The sequence below is a fragment of the Anguilla rostrata genome, chromosome 15 (genome assembly GCF_018555375.3).
Source record: "Anguilla rostrata isolate EN2019 chromosome 15, ASM1855537v3, whole genome shotgun sequence".
NCBI lineage: Eukaryota > Metazoa > Chordata > Actinopteri > Anguilliformes > Anguillidae > Anguilla > Anguilla rostrata.
Genome location: NC_057947.1, coordinates 9,146,145 through 9,160,403, shown reverse-complemented (window position 1 = coordinate 9,160,403; position 14,259 = coordinate 9,146,145). Strand labels below are relative to the sequence as shown.

The 14,259-nt window shown below is 43.1% G+C and overlaps 1 protein-coding gene across 1 annotated transcript in view; it reads left to right on the top strand.

Moving 5' to 3' along the window:
- LOC135241237 (low-density lipoprotein receptor-related protein 1B-like) overlaps positions 1-14,259 on the top strand; it is a 457,371-nt gene that overhangs the window by 417,807 nt on the left and 25,305 nt on the right. The window contains exons 81-84 of the mRNA XM_064311460.1: positions 583-699; positions 1,260-1,433; positions 4,539-4,664; positions 5,297-5,461. Of these exons, the coding sequence (XP_064167530.1) occupies positions 583-699; positions 1,260-1,433; positions 4,539-4,664; positions 5,297-5,461 (582 nt within the window). The remainder of the gene's footprint in view (positions 1-582; positions 700-1,259; positions 1,434-4,538; positions 4,665-5,296; positions 5,462-14,259) is intronic.

Sequence of the window (14,259 nt, the reverse complement as noted above, 5' to 3'; positions counted from 1 at the left end):
CTGGAGTGCCATAACGCCTTCACCGCCAATGACACGAGCCTCGGAGAACAGCAGGTCGACTTCACCCGGCCGTACGCTGGATTTCTGTTTCACAGGAAGGTGTTTTTTTTTCTTCCTTTTTAATGCCCATCTAAAGCCGTTGCATTCTCTCCTACGTTGGTGCAGTTGAGGACAGGTGTTTGTCGTGTCCTTTGAGTCAGGTTGCATCACATTCCACAAGCTTCACAGAAATTTGTTGCTCATTATGGGTATTGCCTCAGGCATCATGTAAAGTCAGCAATAAACTCGGCTGGATTTTTGAACAATATCCAAAATAACCTTGGACGTCGTCCCATTTTGTTTTCAGTCGTAGTTTTGAAATTGTCCTTGAAGCCAGAAGACGCTTAGATTAATATTGAATCTGTCATGTTTCTCGCTGAGCTCCAACAAAGGATGGCTGTGCAGTTTTGATCTAGTGTCTAAGTTCAGATGATTAGCTTGGTTATTTTTCTTTAAATCAATCCTACCCGTCTGTAAATCCCTTGCGCTTCTCTGAGAAAGAAGACATTGGTTTTTGTTAACCTAATTTTACTCTCCTTGCAGGGCTGGCAATCGATTATTTCAGCCAACGCCTGTACTGGGTGGACGTAGAACTCTCTTCAGTAGGAAGTGTGCGTTTCGACGGGTCTGACTCTCAGTTGACCGTCAGCAGCAGACATGGTAATGACTATTCTTTTGATTTAGATTTTTGATTTTTATATGCCTGAATGAAGCTTTCTGTGGAAAAGGAAATGAAAATTAATTCAGTTGGAGCCTACCTTGTGGACTCAATATAGTCAAGTCAATGATTTAGTTGCTATGTCTGTTTAGAATGTTGAATGTGTTATCTACCCTCTGTTAATTTTGTGACAAACTGGAGCTTTCTTCTTCTTATTCCTGGAGTTTGATCGTAAGGTTTCCTTATTTTTTATTTCAGTGGTGTTTCTGTAATGTCAAATTAAAGCAAAACCCATCTGAAGTAAAAAAATAAATAAATAATAATAAAAATGAGGATTTGTATGACAAGGGAAAGAAACTGAGGGAGTGACATTCTTTGAAATTCATCTCTCTTTCTGTCTCGTTCCACGGGCTGTGCTCCCCTGTTGTTAAATGTAACTTTTTGGAAACGGTAGCGTATTGAATTTCTGTCTACAGCAGGGATCCTAGAAGAGCACTTTGACTGCTCAATGTAGGAATGAGATGAGTCACCACTCACTGCTGTACCCTGCGCTCGTTCCCAGGGATATCCCAGCCTTATCGGATAGACGTGTTCCAGGACTACATCTACGGCGTGGGGCTGAAGAATGACCTTTTCCGGGTCCATAAGTACGGTAAAGGCCCCGTGGAGAGGCTGGCCTTGGGCGTGGAGAAGGTCTCCAGCGTCCTGGTCATTCATCCGCTCAAACAGCAAGCAGGTGAGGCTCAGCGCTCCCCTTCCGGACCTCTCCGTGTGAAGGGGTCCATCGCTTCAGCTTGGACTGTCTCACAAGAGCAAGACGTTTTTTACACATTTATTAACACATATGAATGGAACGGTACACACGTACCTCCTGTGCCACTTTCATATTACATGTGCCTCCATCCAGCACTTACATTGCACTTGTATCGTTATCTTGATGTTATAGTTAGTAGTCATGCCTCGTAGTTTGACTTAACATTACCCTCTGACCTAGCCTATGTTTACTGTGTTCATGGCTATGGATAACTGTTTCATAATGAGTGGTGTACCTTATCGGACCTGTGTTTGTAGTTGTTCCAATGACCTTCGGTATGCACTTATTGTACGTCGCTTTGGATAAAATAATGCATGCCTCTGTGATTTCCATGCTTAAAACCCCTATTGAACGGGCCTCTGTGCTCTGGGTGATAACGTATTCTATGAGTTACACATGCTCTCTGCTACTGTCCCTCTGGATAAGAGGGCCTTCCCAGCGATTGTGCTGTAATGTAAAGATAGCCTAATCACACAGCTCATATATCACCGTATGTCATACAAATTATGGAGACCACCACGATAATTATTTTTTATGTCCTCCATGGCGGATTATCACAGTTAATGAGGTGGAATTTGAGTTCAATCATAGAGCTTTCACAATCGCAAGCGCCTCATATGTAATCCATATGTGTACAATCAGCAAAAGAATGCGTTAAAACTATCATCTTTAGAAGGATGAGCCTTTTATTTTGAGGAATTTATTTTCCAATAAACTTATCTTTTCAAAAGGCCTAAAGGTATCCAGATGAATTATTGAAAAACTGTATTAGCAAGCATAAAGTCCAATGACAACAGTTAATTGTCATTGTTAGTGTTGCCCATATTTTATGCAAAACAGACAATCTTAATGGTGTTGCCAGTTCTACTCCCAGCTGGAGGGTAAAAGATGAGATGTGTTGGGAAGGGTGTGTCTCTATAAATTTATCTTGTTCATTTTAATATATATTTATATTATCTGTTTTTTTTTCTCCTTTGTTTTAATTTATGTACATTTTATATGTAAGAAAATATTACAAGTTTTTGTCACATGAAGGGGACATGGGTTTATATGTTGTTTTATCTAGTTTGATGACACGAGTGCTCTTATTCAGACATGGAGTTCAAACAGACCAGACAAGGCGGCTTCCTGCTGGCTGTTCTTCCTGTATGTACCGTACTCTGTGCTTTCCGTCCTCTAAGACGGCCCTGGTGAGAGTTTTTTTCTCCTGTGCCTTGTTTAGCCACACACTGGCCCTCCGCCAGCCGTGCAGAGCACTTTCTCCGGAACGTTCCGTCTCACGGTTCAGCCCGCTGTTTGTTGGCGGAGGTGAAGCGAACGCCCTGATGTGTCAAAGGCCGCTAAGCGGTGCTATCAGCCTAAATGAATGAGACCGTGCTGAGCAATGCGCACACGCTCTGCTGCTTCTCTCTGATTGGGCAGCAGCTGGGACGTGCGTGTAAGGCGACCTGTGCGGTGTGGCTTTGACCTCCACCAGCCTGGAGGCGGCTTGTACGCTAAGCATTCGGTTAAACTCTGAGTGGGAAATTCAAGGCATTGTACGAGCTACACCTGCCCCTCAGTTGTGTTTTTTATTTTATTTATTTACTTCTTTTTTTATGTTCTAACTGACGGGCTGCCACAGAACTTGTTGTGTTTTGATTAGCAGCAGTTGTGGGAAAGATGGCGTGCTCTTCTGGAACTGAGGTTCTGAAGTCTGAAGTCTCTCCCAGCCATTGGAGGTTCAGGGTTTTTTTGCTGCTGGTTTTGGGGTTTTGCTGCTGTTAGTCTTGGGCTGTTCCTGGTTTTAGGGTGCTGTTGGTTTTGAGGTTTTTCTGCTGTTGGTTTTGTGGTGATTTTAGCAACCCAAAATCAGGAGCAGCAAAACCCCTAAACCGACAGCACCTCAGAACCAACATCAACAAAAGCCCCAAAACCAACAGTACCCCCAAAACCAGGAGCAGCAAAACCCCAAAAAGAATAGAACCCAAAACCAACATCAACAAAAGCCAAAAACCAACAGTACCCCCCAAACCCAGGAGCAGCAAAACCCCAAAAAGAATAGAACACAAAACCAACATCAACAAAAGCCAAAAACCAACAGTACCCCCCAAAACCAAGAGCAGCAAAACCCCAAAAAGAACAGCACCTCAGAACCAACATCAACAAAAACTTGGGGTGCTGCTGATTTTGAGGAGTAGCCACTGTTGCTCTTGGGGTGCTGCTGGTCTCGGTTGCTGCTGCTGGTCGAGTCCTGTTTCGGGTGCCTCACTGCTGCCACCACCTTGTTAAGATCGTCTATCATTATGTAAAACTCCTCAGAGTGTCTCCTAAAAACGCACTAAAGCACTTAACTTTGCAATTTAAAAATAAAACCGGAGAGGCAGACAACCTTAAAGTGCATATTATCTCTGGAGGGCCCTATGCAGAAGGTGTGTTCTGGTGAAATTCTGGTCCTCGCTTCTTGGACATGACTTAACAGCTCCCCCTAGTGCTGAGCAGGTATAAATCCCATGCTTGTCATTCACCAGACCAGTGAACGCATCATCACCAGTTCCCAGTAACCTTTCCTTAAAGCACGATGTGTGAGTTCTCTGTGAATTCGTACTGAACCTGCCTCCAGCAGAGTTTTCCAGCTTCATTTCATTTCATCTGTGTATTCACTATTAAAGCTCTTGTCACAGGTATTTCTGGACGTGTGCAAGCTGGGTTGGGCAAAAACTAAATGTTTTGTGCCTCTGTGGTTTGGAGAGCCATAGAGGACATTCCTGCTCCACTGTTTTTTTTTTTCTCTGACTCCACGAACCTTAGAGGAAATCTTTGAACATTACCACAGAGACGGGAGTGATCCTTTCCGCGCTTTATAAACGGGATTAAGATGATCCAAGAGGATTCCGGCAATATAATCTCATTTGTAAAAGAGATGTATGATCTGGAATACAACGCTCCCCAGCTGCATTGTGGGGCCTTGCCCCCTGTGTGTACCCTAACCTGACCCCGGGGGTGAGTGGGATTAAACGCGTGTGCGTCTCTCCCGTTTCTCGCCAGTGACGGACCCGTGCGCGAAGATGCGCTGCGACTTCCTGTGCCTGCTGAACCCCGGCGGCGCCCGCTGCTCGTGCCCGGAGGGGAAGGCCCTGCGGAACGGGTCCTGCAGCGACGCCAGCGCCTCAGGTGACCTTTGACCCCCGCAGCGGCTGTTTTACGGCGGGACGAAGCGCTCTGAGGTCCAGGCCTGTTAGGGGCAGCTCGGCTATAGAGGGACAGGTGCCGTGGAATCCAGTTCAGTCAGGTGTTAATCTGACAGTGGCCGAGCTGAGATGTTTTTGTGAGTGCAGTGTGTAAATTTGTGAATGCAGTGTGTAAAACTGAAACTGTCACTGGATAGGGCCCAAGATAGCAACAGTGCTGCCTCAACCTATATGCAAGATACGCACTAGCCACAGTCGGGAACCCTGTCCCGCATTAAAACTCTCATGGAGAAACAAAGGGTGGTCCCAAATACAATTTTATGTAGGGCCCCCAAAAGCTCAGAGGAGGCCCTGCGGTCCTGGATGCTGATTGGTCATTATAGTGTTCCGGCTGTGCTATAATACACAATATAGTAACAGCTATGATGCAAAACACCTGTTTATCTTCCTGTGTACAATATCATTGTGCAACTTAAACAAGACATTCAGTGATTGGAGAATTGACAGTAGCTAGCTAATGTTATTGGCCCGATAGCTAAGGAAAGATATTACATTATTACATGAGGTCTTGCTGGACAGGAAGTGATGTCACCTGACCCCGCCCCTGTGTTGCAGACGAGCACTGCCGGCCAGCCTGCGAGAACGGGGGGCGGTGCGTGCCCAACGAGAGGGGCGACTGGAGGTGCTACTGCTGGCCCAATTTCTCGGGCCAGCACTGCGAGGTCAGCCACTGCAAGGACTACTGCCTGAACGGGGGCACCTGCTCCAGCTCTCCCCTCGGTAAGGAATCGCTGGGGGAACGGTGCTTCGCTCCATAGTGTAGTATAATGGGTCAGGAACTGGTCTTGTAACCTAAAGGTCGCAGGTTCGAATCCTGGGTAGGACACTGTTGTGGTATCCTTGAGCAAGGTACTTAACTTGCATTGCTTCAGTACATACCCCGCTGCATAAATGGATGTGATGTAAATGCTATGTAAACTTTGTGTAAATCGCTGTGAATACAAGTATCTGCTAAATGCCTGTAATGTAATATGGGCTCCTGACACAAGGCTGACGCTGTCCCTGTCTCCACATCCCCCGCTCCCCCTTCCTAACACTGATCATGTGACTCCGGTATGTGTTTCCTAACACTGATCATGTGACTCTGGTCTTTGTGTTTGCTAACGCATTTCAGGAGTTGCTGTGATAGAAATGTTTTTGATTCTGTGATTAATGCGGACACAGGCAAACAAAATGATAACCTGTCTATTTGTTGATATTTTATGTTTTTAATCTGTACTGTGTTTGCCCGGGTTTCCAATTTAATGACCGAATCAAGCATTCGCAGGTCACCTTAATTTCAAACAGAATATTGAACGTATCGATCATATTGAACTGAATGTACTACACAATTCAATTTAGAAATTTGACCCCACCACCAGGAGGCTTAGAGTGAAAACATTAACTTCATTGAAAAACTACAAATCTAATTTGTTGTCCCTTGTCTCAGTAGGTATGTGTACCGGAAAAAAGTTTTGTACTTCAGAAATTTCCTTCTAGTTCCAACAATGGATGGAGACTTGAATGCTTCCTCCATAAAACACATTATACAGTTTACTGTCTTGAACCATCAAGTATATCTTCTCTGTATTCTGCATAATTGTTGATGCTTTTAGATTAAGTTAAGTTATTCTAATATCTGTCCTGAACTGCAGGGTGAAGCTGTTTCATACATTCTGCCTGTTTTAAATCATTTCCATTCTGCACAAAAGACGCAAACCGGTTTGCAGCCCACACGGTTGCTTCCGCAGTGTGTGAATAAACAAAATAATTTGTTTTTGTTCTAACGATGATTTACGACAATATATTTGCAAATAATTAGCATATGAAGGGAAGGAGCTGTAAATCAGTATATTCCAGATTTTGTTTAGCGGTGAAATTGTGTCGTTAGCTGGGAAAAATTACTGCATTTCAAATTAGATTTTCTCGTTATCACGACAATTAACAGGCCTTTAAATGTAGACAGAACCCTTCTAGTGCTGAAATGTTATTCTTCTTCCATTCGTTGCATGTTTGAGATCTACCCACAGCTTAACATTAATATTCAAATCTGTGGACTGTGAAGGTCATTCCAGAACCTTAATCATTATTTTTTTTAAGTAGTTCATGGTTGATTTTGGGGTATGTTTTGGATCGTTGTCTTGTTGAAATATCCAACCTCTTTTCAGCTTCAGTTTCTTCACTGAGGGACATTAGCTCAGGATTTGTTGATATTTAGTTGAATCTATTTTTCCTTCTGCCACTGGCTGCTACACAACCCTAAATAATAGAATGGCAGTTGGCAAGACCTTCTTTTCTTCAAATGCCTGTTTTTCTCCAGATGTATCTTGGTGGTTATGGCCAGAAAGTAAAATTTTAGTTTAACTGGTCTACAGCACTTTGATACAGTACATAAAGTCTCTGGCTTGTCAAAGCGTTGTGGTGCATACTTCAGAATCAGACATTGACTTTTGTGATGTGGTCACAGGAAAGCTTTTATTCTCACAGCTGTTCCATACTGGTCCTTTTTTGTGTATGCATTGCTGTGCAGTGGACCGTGCATCACTACTCTAATGCCAGCTAAACCTTTCTGCAGGTCTTTTGTAGTGGCTATTGCTTTGCATGTCTGACCAGTCTATGAGCAGTTCTATCGGAGATTTTTCTTAGTCTTCCTGGTCTTGCCTTGACTTAAACCGTTCCCCTTAACTGCCATTTCTTAATGATGCTTCTGACTGTGGAAATTCCAACCTGGCAGCTTTTAAATATCCTCCTATAGCCTTCCCCTGCTTTGTAAGAGTCAGTATCTTTATTTTCAAGTCCTCGGTCAGCTATTTGGAGGAGCCCATGGTTGTGGAGAGTAAGCACAACTCCCTGAGAGATAAGAAGGGTCAGAGTCTTTATTAGCCTACCCTCCGGAATAGTCTTCACCTGGCTTAATTTAAGTCCTAACCATTCAATCAAGTTTTCAAGCTTTATATTTTTTCAAACTGTTACATTCAGCAAATAAATAGCAATTGTGCATTGCCAAAGTATGTCGTGGCAACTTCTTTTCGCTTAGAGATTCAATAAAATGTGCTACTTTGAATAGAAGTGCCCAAACTTTTGTGTACCACTGTAGCTGCCCCGGCATCCAGCCATTTTGATGTGCTACAAAAGTCACAGAGTGACAGCCTGCGGGCTTGGAGATAATGCAGTGTATTGACTGAGCCCAGCGGCATCCCGTACATCACGGGTAGGTTTTGATCTATCCATTGTCCTTAGAATAATAGGTCCCGTACCATAGATTTACAGTGCTTTATAAACAGGGGAAAATGCCGAATCCCCCGCCGATTTTCTCAATGTTATTATTTTCCTGTCTTTCTGAAAAAAAAAATAAAGTAAAATTATGGCTCATTTCAGAGAAGACGTTTGGTGAAGTGATTTGTCATGTGCCGATGATAGAATCCCCCGTTAGAGCCCTGAGAATAGCAGGCGGACGTGCCTCGAGACAAAAACTACACCGGCGTGAAATTACGAAAAACACTGAGTTCATAACACAAGAAGCGGCACACATTGAAAGCACTGAAATGAAACAGGAATTTGCTCCACGGTATATGTGGGAAATGATCAACTGCCTGGAAAAAGGGCACATATAGTCGTAAGTGGAGTATCACCTCTTCAGGCTGCACCTTTCCCCACCCCTCCCTACCTCCCTGTAATCTCTAAATCGACTGTAAGCTTAGGGTTGTAACTAGGTAGCTGTTTCGTAGGTGACTTAGTTAATGCACTCGTCTTAACTACTGCTTGTATTTTTGCCTAGACTGCGTTGTTGCTGTTCTTTTTTGTGTTAGTGTTAATCAGTTTAACCTACAGGGTCCAAGTTGAACTATGCGGTTGTTCCCTGCACTTGGATCGATACTTCTCTCTAGGGTTTTCGACACACTTGTTCCTGGTTAGGGTTATACACTTTGTTGTACGTTGCTCTGGATAAGAGCGTCTGCCAAATGCCTGTAATGTAATGTATTGTGTCATTATGGGACACAGTGGTTCATATGTATTGATTGCACCGCAATTCAGAAAATGCATCTGATTTATAGTTGCATTTTAGAGAAACAACAATTTTTTTTAAATTATATTTCAAAATGAGTACTCATTGTCCCCTGAAAATTTATCAGTTTATTCTCGTCTGGACTAAAGGTCACGTGACCTCAGCTCTAGACCCCATGGTTTGCTGGGAGTTGTGGTCCCAATTCCCTATAGTGCTAATATGAGGAGTGACGGAGGCGGGGCTGGTTTGGTGGCTGCATGTGACTGACAGATTGGCGGGTCATAGGGAGCTGGGAGGACCAGCCCAGACGGTCCAGAGAACAACAGAAGCCCCACCAAGAGGGGAGACCAGTGCTCGTGAAAAAATAAAATGCTCGTGAAGCTTAATAAAAATGCATTAATGCCACAAAAACATGAGAGGAAAGGGAGGCAGGCGCTCCACAGACTGCAGATCAAGCAGCACAGGGCCGGCACACAATTTCACTTTCAATTTAGGGGGAGGGCTTTGATCCTGCTGGAGTCTTTACAGCGGAGTGGAATAAACATGTCCTTCCTGAGAAAGGCCTTCACGCACACCATGAAAGGACTCATGAATTGAAATGACCAAAGTCCATTTCGGTTTAATAAAGAGCTGAAAATGGATTGTACTGTGAATCTGGATTTTTATATTTTATTCCAGTAGAAATGGACTTGTTACTCGCTGGGTGTGTTGGTTGTTTTATTTGAATGGACAGCCCAGTTGCTTTGATCAAAATTTCGTTCTGGTGATTTTTTTTTAAAGAGCTGCCACAAAGTGTATGATGATTATGAGCAGTGGAAGATTTACCCTTTGGTGGTCCTCAGGGTCAAAAATGAACTTGTCCTGAGTTTATTGCTGTGGAAAAACCTCAAACTGTCATTTTTTTCTGAAGAAATTTGTCTATTTGGCATATAGAAAAAGTTTTTGCCTTTAATTTTTATTAAAGCTGTACACAATCAGGGTACAAAGGTTATCTGTCTTTTGAGTGTTTTTTAGCCATGAAATCAGAATTCATAATGAAAGTTAAGCACCACACATCTATTATAGAAAAAATATCAATTATGATGTGTGTATTACAGTAAAAACAATTCATCCTGTGAGGGTGGGTTCTTTTTTACCTTGTGGACATGCGCATGCATAAATATTTATACAAGGCTTAATGGGTGTGTGTATGTATGTGTGTGCCTATGTGAGTGTGTGTGTATATGTGTGTGTGAATGCATGAGTGTGTGTGTGCGTGCGTGCGTGTGTGTGCACGTGTTTGTGTATATAACTAGCTACGTGTAGACTTCTACAACATATAAATTATGTTTCTTCTTTCCTCAAATGAGCACGCTGTTTAGGCATATTGGTCTGTGTTATTAAGGAGCCGGTGTTGAGAGAGATTCAGGTGCGGGCTGTGTAAATGGAGGTGGTGCCGACCCTGCTGCCGGGCATATATTATTTCCCCGGCTTTACGGCTGATGGATTTTTCATAAAGGAGGAAGGCTGCAGCGTCGAGCACACCTCCCAAGGCCACGGCTATTGCTGTAAATGAAAGGAGGAATGGTTTGTGGCTCTGTGCTTCGCAATGAAACAAAACGTGTGTCTGCAGTTCTTCAGCACACTCAGGTGTGTGTGTGTATGTGTCTGTCTGTGGGTAAAGGTCTAGAGTTGATTCAAGGTGTGGAATTTAAATTTGGAGTCTGTTGCTGTTGTCTCTGAACATGAGGACCAAACAAGTGTCATTGCCAGTAAAGCAGGCCATCATGAAAAATCTGAATTGATGAGACATTGCCAAAACATCTGCGAAAACAAACCACTTTAGTAGATGAACGTAGAATACTTTCACTTGTGAAGAGAAACGCCTTTTCCATCTGTGGTGGGGGCGTTAGGGTTTGGGCTTTTATGGCTGCCACTCAAACTGGCTCGTTGATGATGTGACTGCTGACAGCAGCAGCAGGATGAATTCTGAAGTGTACAGACATTTCTTACCAGCAGGACAATGACCCCAAACACATTGCTAAAGCAACCAAGGCTGTTTACCAAGAGTGTTCTTGATTGGCCATGTCAATCACCCAGCTTGAATCCAGCTGAACATGCGTTTCACTTGCTGGAGACAAAAATTTCCAGAAACAAACAAGAGCTGAAGATGGCTGCAGTGCAGGCCAGGCAGAGCATCACCAGGGACCATGTCTGGTGATGTCTATGGGTCGCAGACTTCAGGCAGTCATCAAATGCAAAGAATTTGCAACCAAGTACTCAATGTGATGACTTTATTTCACATTAGCTTAATTTGTACAATTATTTTAGATTCCCTGAAATGTGGTAATTGCTACATAAATCACGCAATATGGATGTAAATACTCTAAAATTAAAGCTGACAGTTTGCACTTTGACCTCATTTTTTTATTTCACATAATGCATGCTGGTGTACAGAGCATTTTCTTGGCATGGTTCCGGTATAGAAGGCGAGGTCAATGCCTATGTTTATTTAATGGATTTGAGTCATCATATTCACCCCTAAAAGCCCTGTGCAGCTTCAGTGGTCATTCTAGCTTATTTATACATCAGATAAGAGTAATGCACTGTCCTCACACTGCAGAGGAATGCTGTTTACGGTTCACTTTACGGGTAAAAACACATCACGGAGTGCTAAATATCTGCCATTCTCTCCTTTATCAAAAGTGTGGAGGGGCAGGTTTGTTTTTTATAGGCACTTAAAAATAAATAATGAAGTGGAGTTCAGAAGAGGTGGTCAACGTTTTTAATGCTGGAGATAACAACAAAGTGTGTGTGTTGGCCAAGCAGGAGTAGAATCTCCCTCCTCAGGAGCTATTAGCTGCTGATTCTGTGGAGGGGAGGGCTCTAAAATAAATGAAGCGGTTGTAGAATTTTCTCTAACTCCCACATGAGCTTGGGGTGGGGGGGGGTTGAGGGGAGAGGGGAGTGCGGGGCATGTGGAACTGGCTCCAATTAAGATGGCACAGCAATTTTAAAAAGAAGTTAACACCACCCCGACCAGAAATCAACAGACCAGTTAATTTAAACAAGAACACTTAATTTAGGAACGTGCTCCAAGACAGGAAGTACAGACAAATCACTTGATTTAATCCCATGTCTGAGAAAAGAACAGAACAAAGAATCTCATGTTTATTTTTTGTTAATAAAAGATAGTTATTGATTTGCCTTTGTGGTTCATATTCAGTGTCTTTTGCAGAGGTCTTCTTATCGTTATTTTGATCATTCATTTGGAGATGTGCATTGCAGTACCTTCAAAGTTTGTGGGGCCTTTGTGAACCCAAACGAGACAGGAAGTGGTCTAACAGGAAGTGCATAGCAGAGAGTATGAAGAAAGTGGGAGGAGTTAGAGGACATTGTACAGGAATACTGACCTTGCCCTGTCAGGGTTTGCAGGTGTGTGAGCTATGTTGGGATTGGCTCTTTACATCCCGTTTACTCTTGAGTAGGAGGCGTAGTAGTGTTTGTGAACGATGTTGATTTTCTCGTAATTCACTTCCTCCACTACTACTATATGTATTGCTGTGTAACAGGGAGACTTTGATTTAGACTTTTCAGCTAGCTCCTTGTCTACCAATGATCTGGCAGAGGGAGTGATTTAAATCCCAGCTCTCTTATAGATTTCAGTTTGTTAAGGTAAATAATAAGTCCTCAAAGTATTCCAGGGTCAACTCCGGAGTACCCCAAGGATCTGTTTTGGGTCATTTACTCTTCTCACTATACCTGCTCCCCCTTGGAGACATCATTAGCAGACATGGTGTTAACTACCACTGCTATGCAGATGACACACAATTTAATATAACTTTTAAACCAGGTAAAGTTTCCAACTAGTCAAACTAGAGACCTGTCTTATAGATGTAAAGGCTTGCATGACCAAAAATCTTTCTCTTTTTGAATTCAGATAAGACAGGTCCCAGCTGTCTCAGAGATAAATTCTTGGTTTTCTTCAAATCTTTGATGGCTGCAGACATACTCTCTCTGCCAATGCAGTTATTAAAAACCTTGGCTTAGCTGATTGATTCAGATCTCTCCTTTAAGGCTGACATGAATAATATCACAAGAGTGGCCTTCTTCCTCCTGAGGAACAAATCTAAATTAAGGAAGATGTTGTCCCTGCAGGATGCTGAAAAATTGTGTCATGCGTTTGTGACCTCTTGGCTGGACTAATGTAAGGTTTTATTATATGACCAATATGACCTGAAACATCTCCATCTTGTACAGAATACAGCTGCTAGTTCTTAGAACTAAGAAATGTGGACATCAGCCCGGTGCTCAAATCCGTTCATTGGTTGTCTGTTAAATTAAGAATAGACTATAATATTTTACTTTTAATGCATAAAGCTTTGAATGGTTTGGCTCCAGAATATCTTAGTGAGTTACTTTCTCTTTACTCCTCTCCAGTATTTTTTAATTTGCAAGCTGCTGCCTATTTGAAAATTCAAAGGATATCTAAAATTACAATGAGAGGCAGAGCCTTCTCTTACAGAACAAAACTCTTACAGAACTGGAATAATCTCCCTTTGTATGTTTGGGTTTCAGACACACTCTGTCTTCAAGTGTAGGCTCATAACTTACCTCTTTAGCCAATCCTATAATTAAAGATGTCTGGGTCCCATCGTGCTGTTGTTCCTGCTGACAATTCCATTTTAAACCAGCCTAATCTGATTTAAACTGGGTTTTCAACACTTTTAGCTGGTCATCCAGCTGTTCACCAGCTGACCAGCCTGTATAGTTAATTAGTCCACAAATTGACCACCACCTTACTCTAAGCAGCTTAACCAGCTTTGACCACCTTTTTTCTGTTAGAGACCAGATTTGACCAGCCACAGACCAGCTACGACCAGCTATAAGTGTTGAAATCGCAGCTTAAACCACCTTAGAATCCCAGCTGAATTTTCAGCTGGGATGTGAGCTGAGCTGAGTGTGCTGTTGCCGTGCCACTGCATATGAGCACTCGGGTTTGCTGTTCTGTGGCATGCTGGGATACTGTCAGTCCAGGATCATTCTCCTGGTTGTGTGCGCCCCTCTCTCCACATCTTTTAGATCTGCTCATGCCATACCGTAGAGTCCTGGGGCTTTGCATATAAAGCTTTCCGTATTTCTGCATTACATATTACTGGCTGCCAAATTTGCAATTGTTACTATCCTAACTTCTATTAGAGCCTAGCCTTCTCCATTTCCTTTCCCCTGGGCTTCTGCCCTTCCCTCACCCTGAGTTTGCGGACCGCTCCAGCCCCGTCTCTCCCCTGGTTCAAGTCCACTCTATGACACAACCCAGATGCATCACCCCGCCCCTCTGATCTGCATATTATACAGCTCTTGATTTGGACTTCATACTGACCAGCTAGTTTAATACAGCAGACTGTAACCTGCTCAACCCGTTTGATTATTTGCTGTGATAGATCCCCATTACATTTGTTACCATCCATTCCTATTCTTGCTTTACACCAGGCTGGCCAGCGGAGGATGTGCTCTCCCTTTATAGCCGGGATCCTCCTGAGATTTCTTCCCATCG